Genomic DNA, 10,864 nt, shown 5'->3' with positions numbered 1-10,864 from the left:
TGCGCCCAGCCCGCCTCCCCCATGGGGCACCGGGGGCCTGCCCAGCTGGCGGTGCTGGGCAGGGTTTTTGGGGGCCGGGGCGTGTCGGGTTGCTCACGGTCTGTGCAACACCGAGCGCAGGCAAGGAGGAGGCTGGCTAGAGCTGTCCTCAGTGCGGAGGACCTGCTGGGTCTGCAGCTGCCTGCCGGTGGCTGCGATCCTGCCAAGCAGAGCGTTGGAAATGCCATCACGCCAGGAACCGCACCATGCCCGCTGCACCCAGAGCCCCCCCCTCCTATTACCCCCCCGCCGCCCCAGATCCACGCTCATCCAAGCCCATTATAAGCAACGCACTGGTGCTGGGGCACTGGGGGTGGGGAGTTGCTGCCTGGCAGGGACAACTTCCAGGCCACAGCCCCGTCCCAGGGCAGGCACAGGGGGCTTAGGCATGGAGCGGGCCGGCCCTGGGTCAGCAGGAGAGGTCCTTGCCCTTGTATCATCTTGTTGGGCTAGGTGGACAGCACCCCAGGGTTTGGTCTATGCCTCTGGAGGGGCAGCACGTGGGCAGAGCTACGTCTGGGATTATTTTTTTTAAAGATAGAAAGGCTACGACATTGTCTATTTTATCAATACGGGTCATACTTGCTGTATTTTTTATCAGTGCTGATGTCCATGCAGCTCCCAGCATGTGTGTCAACTCTCATTGGTCCAATAATAAACTTTTTAAAATATCGTAACGCGTCTCGGCCTGCCCTGGGGCCCGGGGCTGCAGCGGTGCCCTCACTCCCCGCCGGCGATGTGTGCCAGGGGGCTGGCAGGGGAGCCGGGTTGCAAGGACGCGGGCTGGCGCAGGAGCGCAGGCATCCCTGGGGCTGGGAAGAGAAGAGTCTATTGCTCCTGCGAGGAGCAGGGAGGGTGCCCATGTTGCGTGTGTTCAGAGCCCAGTGCTAAGGAGATGGCATTGCAATCGCCCCCTGCGTGGTGCCCATCTCCATGGCCGTGCCGAGGCCCTTGCTGCCACCCCTGGAGCAGGGGCAGGCTGCGGGAGTGGCGCCTGGGAAAGAAGATGCAGGGCATGAGGTGGCGGTGGCGTGTTACTTTTATTGCTCATAAATTACATTTCCAGCACAACATTATCAGCATCATTGTCTCAGGCTGTGCATGGCGTCCACTCTCGGGCTCCAAAGCACAGGGCAGCAGTGTGAGGCCGCAGAGCAGCTGGGCTGGGCGCGGAGGGCTTGCTAAGCAGCCCCCTCCCTAGCAGGCTGCCCTGGGCTCAAGCAGGGCGCGAGATGGGGCAGCGCAGGGATGTAGCATTGAAGCAGCCCCCATGCAAGCACCCATAGCCTTGGGCTAGGAGTCCAGAGTCCCCTGGGACCTCACCAGGCTCCTCACTCCCTTGGGTGGGGGGGGCGGAGCCGTGAGCAGCCCCCTCGCTGCTCCCCGACAGCTGCAAGCCCCAGCTGTGCTCCCTCTGTGCTGTGCGTGGCAGCACCAAGCACTGGGCAAAGGCACGGAGGTGGGAGATGGGGGCATGCAGTGAGGGGAACGGTGCTGGGCTTTGCGTCCCTGGGATGTTCCTCCAGCCCAGCTTTTTGCATAAGGGTTTTTGGTGCCTCTGGGGCCCAATGAAGGCAGCCAGGAGCCCCAGGTGCAGCCCAACTAATGCACTAGGACAATGCAGATTTGGGGCTCTGTGTCAGGTGGCATGGGGAAAGGGGCCAGTGCAGCACAAGGCAAGTGCCTTGATGGGGGTGGCAGCATGGAGGGGTGGCAGGAGGCAGGGATAACACTGTCCGACAGCCAGCTGCGCGTCCCTGCACCCAGGCCGGGCCCAGGGCCGAGATGTGCAGGTCTGGCATCTGCAGAAACAAGCCCTTCTCCAGGCCAGCGAGGGGCTGAGATAGCCAGCATCAGTGATCCGTGTAACAGAGACTTTCCTTTATATAAAACAGAGCATGACCGTGGCATTCGCGGCCCTTTGCTGCTCTGTTGCAGACTAAAACTACTGCCCAGAAGAGACCCAGACATGGAGCAGGGCATCCTCTAGGCTCAAAGCAATGCACAAGTGCTAACAAGCACCATGGCAAAGGCAGCGTCTTGCGAGGGTGCTGCCCCACCACGGGGCAGGCGGCAGGTCCCCGACAGGGACCCCCGTGCTCCAAAAGCAGGGCAGAAATGCCAGGCACTTGCTTTTCCCTGTTCTCTCCCTTGGGGGAGTGACTTGAGGTGCTGGGACCTGCACCCACACCCCCGCTGAGCTGGGAGAAGCCTGTGGCCAGCAATGCCAAAGCCAGGACGGGTAGGAGTAGCAGGGACCTCAATAATAAATGCAGCCGGCAGCAATCTCCAGCTCCCCGTCTCAGCGGTGCACGGGTGGGGAAGAGGCCGGGGGCTCTGCACTAACACCAGTGCTGCAGTCTCTGCTCCCGTCACTCCCCGCCCCCCAAACCCACCCTCTGGGGCGGTCTGCTGGGGCACTGCACGGCCGATCTTACCCACGTGCCAGGTTGTAGCTACCAGGACGGGCGATTAAAATGCTCACGTCCCAGAGGCCGGGGCAGGACGGGCAGCCGGAGCTAGCATCTCCCTTCAGTCATTGACACTAGCTCCATTCAGCCGGGGGCTGCGGCAGGCTCCTCCTGCCTCTCCTCGCCCCCGTCGTCCTGCTCCCCTTGTGTTTCCCCCCTGACGTGGGGGGCTCATGTAGGGCTGGGGGCTGCAGCCGTCCCAAAGCAGCTCTAAAGGCACCTGAACAAGCTAAATGCAGCGCGTGTCCCTCCGCTAGGAGCAAAGACCCAGCCTTTGCCGAGATGGTAGGAGGGCGGCAGAGAAGCCACGGTAGCAATCCCCACTCAGGAGAGTCTAGGCGCACACTCGTGGCTGCACGGAGGTCTCACTATTACACCGAGCGTGGCTCCTCTCCCGAGGCCTGTGCCTGGGCCAAGGCCACTCTTTCTGGCCTTTAGCTTTCCAGCTTGGGGACAGGCATGGAGCTGTAGCATGCAGCAGCTTGCTGAGGACCTGCACTGCTGTGGCACGTCCTGACATGCAAAGGACAGACCCGAGATACCCCCTCGTCGTGGAGGTGAGACTGCACTGGATCTAAAGGGGAGAGAGAGAGAGTCGGGGGCTAAGGCTTTCGCTTTCTGCTTTCAAGCAGCAGGTTAGAAGAACCAGAAACCAAAGGGCCGGAGACGGCAGGTCTGGACAGACGGACATGCAAGCAGCGGCGAGGATACAGCCCATGTCCGGCACGGCTGGGGGAGGCGCTGGCTGTCTCCTGATGCCAGGACTCAGCTGAGGAGGGGAGCCGACCTGTCGTTTGTCACCGTGGGTTTCAGCTGGACGTTGGCAAAAGGGTTTCTGCAGAGAGAGAGAGAGAGGCGGGGGTTAGTCGGGGCGGCAAGGAGCCTGAGCAGGGATGGCGAAGGGGCGAGCAACACAGCCGACAAGGACTGGGGGGTGAGACGGCAAGAGACACCCAACGAGACACCACACGCTCCTGCCGGGGACACGCGGCTCCGGTGCTGGCTCTGGAGATGCACCCGGGCCAGGCGGGATGCGCTGACTTGAATCCACATGCTAAAAATGGCCCGGCAAGCCCCTCCTTGCCTCCTAAGACAGCAGCAAGCCCCGCTGAAGGGGATGTCGAGCCTTTCTAGCTTCTCCCTAGACTTTAGAGACCCAGAGGAGCGATGAGTCCACACGACTGGTCATGGGCCCTGTGGATTTTCCCCCTGGCACTTTTCTACCCGGCCAGTCCGGGAGGTCGGAGCTTCAGCCCCTTCCACAGGGAAGCGGAGGGAGCAGACAACACGCACGGCGCATGCACAAGTGCTCCCACGAGTGCTGGCGTGTGCTGCTCAGGAGACAGCATGGAGGGAAGGCAGAGGGGCTTTAGGAGCCAGCCCACCACACCACGCAGGCACGGTCCCCGGGGAGACCAGCACCCAGACAGCCCCACGGCTGCCCGGCACGGGGGCACTGCCGGGAAGGCAGCAGGGCAGAGCCAGAGCGAGCAAGGAGAGGAGCTGGGAAGAGTTTAGCTGGACCAGACACAAGAGCACATCCCCAGCCGTGGGTGGGATCCAGCCCTTGTGCGCCCACGGGAACGCAGCGGAGCTCGGTACAGACACGCTAGACACCGCACGGACACGCCACGGGGGCACGGACTCTACACACATGCCTGGGCGGACACTGGGAGTTATTAACCTCCTTTGCACGAGGCCTTCACACCGAGGGCCCCTTCCCCGCACAAGCAGCAGCCCGTGGTGCCCGGGGGCTGCGGGGTCCGGAGAAGCTGCACCTCTGAACAGGGCTGGGGACGGCCACGGCAGAGCGCCGGGGTTAGAGGCAGCCGGGAGAGTCAGGATCCTCCCGGAGAAGGGAGGGGGACTCAAAAGAGAGAGGACCCCAGGCTCAGAGTCATCCCTGCCGGGACAGGCAACAACCAGCCAGCAAAGGGCCCCTCCGCGCAGCGTGGGAGGTTAATAAAGCAAAACACGGACTGGTCCCAAGGTGCCGGTCTGGGGCCAGCCCGTATTTGCATGGGCATGCCCGGCTCCCCCACTGCACCCCACATATAACAGAAGTGCAATTGCACACACAGACACACACATATTGGCTCCACCAGAGGCTTCACACATGGCTTTTGCCGGAGGACAAGGACTCGCGGGACACTGGTCCCCGAGGGCCCGACCCATCGCGCCCGGACCCTGACGATCACCCACCGTGGAGTGGAAAGAAAAGCAGCCGCTTGCCCCCTCCGGCCACCTTGCCAAGGGGAAGCTGCCCCCCGTCTCCCCACTGCCCTGCCCCAGCTGAAGGCAGGGGTCGGGGGGTCCCCGCGACTGCATCCTCGTCAGCTGAGTTCGGCACTGGAGGGTGCGTGCAGGGCATGCGGGGGCTCGGGAGGGGGTCGTGATACCAGACCCCCAGTAAGGAGGGTGCTGGTGGGGGGAGGCCAACCCAGTGCACAGCTCTGGGGACGGGGAGCAAGACCCCTGCAGCACGCGGGTGCTCTCGGCAGCTGCCAGGGTGCCCCACATGCCCACAGGGCTGCCAGCAAATTTGGGAGCCCCAGAGGCCATTCTCCCAGAGCCAGCCTGTTCCCAGCTCCAGGATGGTAAGTTGTCTCCCTTCCCTCCATGGGTAGGGAACAGGCCTCCGTGCTGGCCCCTCTCTGTGGGGTGGGGACGGGGTTTCGGGCTGGGTCCTGAAAGCGAGCGAAGAAGAGAGAAGCAGAAATGAGCTGTTAAACCTGAGCGCATTTGGGTTCGTAGCCCGAGAGCCCCGTGCCCTGTGGCTGCTGCGGGCAGAGGGACCTGGCTTCAGGGCAAAGCCCGTGGCTCCTCCTGGCTTCCCCGGTACCTGGATATCGAGCTGCTCCCGCTCTCGCTGGCCGGCCCCTGCCGCTCCGCACACCTGGCTGCAGAGAGGCGACGGTGGCTTGCAGGAGTCCGTCCGGGTCTTGCTCACTCCAAGCAAGAGGCAGGGCCCTTGTGCTAGGCTGCTTCTCTGCTCTTGCCCCACTTCCCCCACCCTTGAACCTGCCAGGGCTCGTGCCAGGGCTAGCAACACGGTCACCCACAGTGAGGCACCCCAGACCTGCCCTGTGGGCAGGGCGACCAAGCATGAGGAGTACCTGGACCATCCCCATCAGCAGCAATCTACCCCCGCTTCCCTCAAACCGGTTCTCAGCAGCCCCCACCCATCCCACGGCAACGCGCGGAGCCCCCACTTCAGCCAGCAGCACCCCAGCTTCTTGGGACTATTGCACCCCGCTTCCCTTCCAAGCCCATCTCCTTGCCACGGCTCCAGCTCTCATTTAAAAGCGTGACTCGGTTTGCAGCAGGACGATGAATTACCCTATTTTTAAGCCTGAGCAATTAATATCCCACCTAATGAATGCAGATTTGCAGCTCACTTTTTCCTAGGGTGCCAAAATAGCTTCTGGAGCTGGGAAGGAATGGAAAGGCTGCCGTTGACTCAGGTGGGGGGGTGTTACTTAACTCTCTGGGTTCAGGGCAGGCGAAGGAGAATGAGCCCATAGCTCGGACCACCCTGAGGCTCCACGATCAGGGGGACGGGGCTTTGGCAGTAGCCGAGGCCCGTGCACACTGCAAAGGGTCCTTGCATTTTGGAGCCCCACCTTGCCCCTCCCAAGCAGAGGCCCCCGGGCCCCCATGGCACCAAGTGCCTGACGCTTGACCAGCGTAGGGGCAGGGCACCGGGCGCTGACCTGAGTGCAACCCCCAGGAAAACAGACATACGTACGTGTTGCCCATACGCCGCAGAGCGCCGGGAGGAGACTGTGCCCACAGCGATGCAGCGGCCAGCAGCGTGTTTGATGCAGAGCATCCATGCCGTTAGGCAAGAGCATCAAACACGGGCGGCCCCGAGAGGGGTGTGTGGATCGAAGGGGAGAATTAGATAAAAAAAGGCAGGAAAAGGGAACGAAAAATGCTCAGTGCCCAGCTATGGAAGCATGAAACCCGAGTGCTCCGCCCAGCAGGGAGAGGAGGTGGGGACGGGGCAGGCATTATGCTACGAGCCGTGCACAGGGACAGGAGTGGTTAGAGACAGGTGCATTGAGGCTGAGGCTCAATGACAGCGGAGGAAGACAAGTCCCTTTCAGGAGCCCAAGGAAGGCGAAGAAGCTTCCACCGATGGATTCAGGTGCAAGCAAGTGATTGAGTGAGGAGCTGTGCTCTGGACGGAGCGTCATGGGCTGGCTAGGAGGCCCCCGGAAACCGGCCGGCATTAGCAGTCCCTGCCGGCCACCAGCGACAGAGCCGGGACCCCTCTCCCCCCTCTCCTGCCCGTACTAGCCGGGTGCCCAAGCCGCCAGCTCCTGAGCGGTCAGTCCAGAGCACGCCGCAAGTGCAGGGGGTTGGCACGTGAAAACCGTGAACTTACTAACTAGTCAGGGGGGCCTCTCAAAACCTGGCCACTTCCACATCAGGGCTGCAAGGGAAACAGAACGTAGTTCGCATGACACGCGCTTGAGACGCCTGCCGCGGCTTTCGAGGGAACAAAACAGGGGTGAAGGGGAGAGAAGCTAGGCTAAGCGCTGGTCGCGCTCCCAGGAGACTCCGTCGGCCGCGTTACGTGCCTCTTGAGGATGAAAATAAAAAGGAAAAGTTGTGTTGGTTAATACCGAGCACTCGCACAGCGCATACGCGATAGCTCTTCGCTGCCGTTCGAAGCCTGTAACGAAGGGCAAGCCCGGGTTATAGTCCCCCGTACGTCAGCCGCGAGGAAGATGTCCTGTGGCATCCATCCCCTGTGCTATGCCAAAGGATTGCTATCAAAAAAGGACCAGCCTTGGCCTTGGCATGGGAACAGGGTGAAGGGAAAGCCTCGCACGTCGGTTGTTACCGTAGCCCCTCGCAGCCCCCGAGGGAGGCCCAGGGCTGCATGATCTCCCAAACAAAACCCTGTTGGAAAGCAATGAGGTCTAGGTGTCTCCTGGCTTGGAAGTAAGCAAGACTCCCAACTGCACCCGCTTCTTTCTCAAAACAAGCCCGGGCCTTGGCTTCGTGCAGAGACAACGTGTTTAAATGCTGCTGCAGCCGTTCCCATGCACAGCCCGTCAGGTTTAAAGGCACATGGTGCAGACCTGCTAGCGGAGCAGAGAGAAATGTGGCAAGGAGCAGGCATGTCCTGACCCTCCGCGGTGCGGGGCGTCGCGGGGGAAAAAAAATCTGGGCACTGCAGGCTGGTGAGTGGTTAGGGTCACAGGCATCAAAGCCCCCAAAAAAACCACCGAGGCCCGACTCAATGCAATAAATAAAACTTTTATTCAAACAATAAACTCAGTACAGGGCACATTTCTCTTCCGCTTTGTTTTTTTTTCTTAAAAAAAAGGTTCTCTCAGCATTTTACAATCTTCATACAAGTTCTGCTAGTTTGTTTTCTACATTCATTCATTCCGCACGGAGTACCCCTGGATTAAAAATCTTTAGCAAAATGAACATCAAACGCAAGAGGCTCTACTGACATGTGCCCGTCGACTATTATATAAAACAAGAAAAAAAGAGAGAGAAACTTTTCTAGGGGTGTGGGTTTGTATGTATGCGTGTGTATGTGTATGTGTGTGTGCGTGTATATATATATATGTATATTGCCAGCAATGTCCTAGTAAACAGGCATGTCAGAGGATTTAAAATCACATCAGAGAGAGAGAAAAAAAAGGAAGTGTGTATACATCTTTGCAATGAAGACTTTCACCGGCACTGAAAGGGTTAAGTCTGTACTCTGGGTGTGAGCCACTTTTTACTGACTTCCCCGAACTCAGAGATTGAAGAAGCAATACCAGTAGCCATTAAATCCAATCCTACCGTGTTTGTCTCTAAAGTTATCAAGACACACAAAGAAGATTGACAGGATTTAGGAAGTTGAAACACTGGACTTTTTTCCTTTCTCTCCCGCCCCCTCCCCTGTCCCCCACCCCCAAAACCAGTTGTTGTTGGCTTGTTTTCCTCCTCCTCCTCCTTCTTCCTCCCCATAAAAGTCCAATTTTAAAATGCAAAAGTGTCTTTGGATTTGCTCTGGCAACCTGCATAATACCACGATTTATTCCCCCAGAGACACGACCATGAGGTAACAATACCTTGCTACAAAAAATATATATATATATACATATATGTATAGTTATAAAACAACCAAAGACAGAGCGAATCGTCCCGCCCTGGGGTGGGCCGTGGGCTCTGGCTGCGGGGAGCAGGGCACAGGCCCACCCTCCCTTGGAAACCCCCCGCTCGTCTGCGAGGCAGAAGCCCCCGCGCTGCCCACGTTGCTTGAAGCAACTTTGCTGAGCGCAGCTGAATGCAAGTGGACGCCCCGTAGAGCGCAGGACCGGGCCCCGCTAGCGTCTACACCTGCCTTCCCTGCAGCAACTGGCATCTTAGCAGAGTCACGACGAGAGTGCAAGTAACAGTACGGATACCATAGGCCATGCATATTGGTTCCACGCGGGAACGGGTTCTTCCGTGTGGCTAGTAAAAGGCGGCTCGCGGGAAGCCTCGGACAAGGGACAGCGCATCTCACAACCTGCCGCGGCTGACTAGGGGAGGGAACCCGCGGCGTGGGCCTGGCCCGGCGGGCAGGTTCTGCTCTGAAAGGCTTCGCCAAAAAGGGGGCAGCGGAAACGTCAGGGAAGGGGGCAGGTAGCAGCACCATGGTTTCCTTGATGGTCACAAGTGATCAATCCCAAAGGAGGAGGGTCAAAGGAGACACGGAGAAAGACAAAAACAAAAAAAAAACCAAAAAAAGGGGGAAGGGGCGGGGGAAAGAAAGCAGAAAGCTCTTCAAAGCAGCAGCTGCCATTGCTAGTCAGGGTGTCCTCACACAGTTGATACCAAGCTGCCACTGCCGCTGCGGAATAGAAAGCAGAGGGACACTGCCAGACCGCACGCCACGGCGGACAGCAACGCGCGCTCACCGCCATGCAGTCTCCCTTTGCTGCCGCTCGGCTCCGGCCCCTGCGCTCTCCCTGCCCCGCGGGCCCATCTGCTCCGGGCCAGCGGTCAGGAGGATGCTGCTGGGAGGAGGATGCCGGGCGCTGCCCCGTCCTGGCCTGCTTTCACCCGCAACTCGGCTCTCGGCAAAGGGGGGAGGGTTTCTCGAGACTTCGAATTTGGCTTGAAAATCCCTGCAAGACTCGACGTGACCAGCTCTGTCAGCCGGTCTGGTCGCCTGGGCAAATGCCTCTGCTCCGGGCCTCGCGGTCCCTAGCACAGTTAGGTAAGTGCCCGGAGAAGATATGGGGACAACGCGGAAAGGCTGGGCTGTTTCCAGCCCTAAGCCTTGTCAACGTGAGATGCCGGGTGGGCAGATATTAGCTTATACCCTTCTAGCTTATGCAGAGGGACTTTGCCCCCCCAGAGTGGGGGTGAGCCTGCCTATAACCCCGGATAAGGCGAGGGCTGCCCCTGCACACCAGGCCTAGGGAAGCTGGAGGACGATGTCTTCGCTGTGCTCAAAAAAGGCGCTTGCAGGCGACACGGCCGGATAGAGACATGCCTGAATGACCCGACCTGCTGCAACCCCCCTGCCAGGCCCTGATGCGGCGTGCCCGCTGGTTGTGGCTGGCCACCTGGGAACGCTTCCTACCGAGGGATACTGCAGCATCGCTTATGCTTTCCAGAACTACGAACACCAGCATTCGCTTTACATAGTACAGTACGAAAGAGCGACTCTTACCTGCTACCAGATCTTGTCCCGTAGTCATCGAGGCCCTAAGGAAAAGGGAGAGAAAGAGAGAACCCAAGTGAGCATCCAGAGACCCAGCAGCCGCCGTGAGATGGCACTGGAAGGTCACGAGGAAGCGAATGCGCTCGCCCCCAATGGCTTTCGGGCTTAGAGCCAAAGCATTGGGGCAGGGACGGGGGTGAGGAGGGGGATGGAGGTGACTGCGAGGGGGGTCATGTGGCCGAGGGGCAAAGCGGCACGAAAGAGCACGGCTTGCTCCACCCGGGCCGGTTAGCGAAGCCACGTGCAGCCCGGCCCCTCCGCCCTGCTTCTCGGCACGCGGGTGCCGGGAACTCGCACGGGACCGGGACGAAGTTACAATGCACAGGGGTGAAATGCTCCATGAAAAGGAAAAAACACACAAACAGGTGTTGGGACCGTAACGGGCTCCCACCAGAAACCGCACAGGGCCGCGGGCTGTTTTCTGCTTCCACCGGCGTTACACGTGGAGCCTTGCGTGAGCTTCTTGGAGGGAGGAAATACGGGCCCCGAGGGCCTGACGGGGAGCAGGTGATGCTGAGCGCCAGGGGCACAGGCCCAGGGATGGTGCATCCCTGCACCAGGAGAAGGGGGCAGGGGAGCTCACCACGGAGCCCACCAGAGCCCTTCCTCCTCCAGATCTCCCCTC

At 59.9% G+C, this 10,864-nt stretch overlaps 1 protein-coding gene across 1 annotated transcript in view; it reads right to left on the bottom strand.

The window, feature by feature from the left end:
• Positions 1 to 1,060: 1,060 nt before the first annotated feature.
• BAIAP2 (BAI1 associated protein 2) overlaps positions 1,061 to 10,864 on the bottom strand; it is a 64,467-nt gene continuing 54,663 nt past the window's right edge. Inside the window, exons 13-14 of the mRNA XM_025216882.1 lie at positions 10,189 to 10,223; positions 1,061 to 3,345 (exon numbers count right to left, since the gene is read on the bottom strand). Of these exons, the coding sequence (XP_025072667.1) occupies positions 3,276 to 3,345; positions 10,189 to 10,223 (105 nt within the window). The 3' untranslated portion in view covers positions 1,061 to 3,275. The remainder of the gene's footprint in view (positions 3,346 to 10,188; positions 10,224 to 10,864) is intronic.

Source organism: Alligator sinensis, unplaced genomic scaffold (assembly GCF_000455745.1).
Source record: "Alligator sinensis unplaced genomic scaffold, ASM45574v1 scaffold1200_1, whole genome shotgun sequence".
Taxonomy (NCBI): Eukaryota; Metazoa; Chordata; order Crocodylia; family Alligatoridae; genus Alligator; species Alligator sinensis.
Note: the sequence above shows the minus strand (reverse complement) of the source record. Positions and strands in the feature narration are given on the sequence as shown.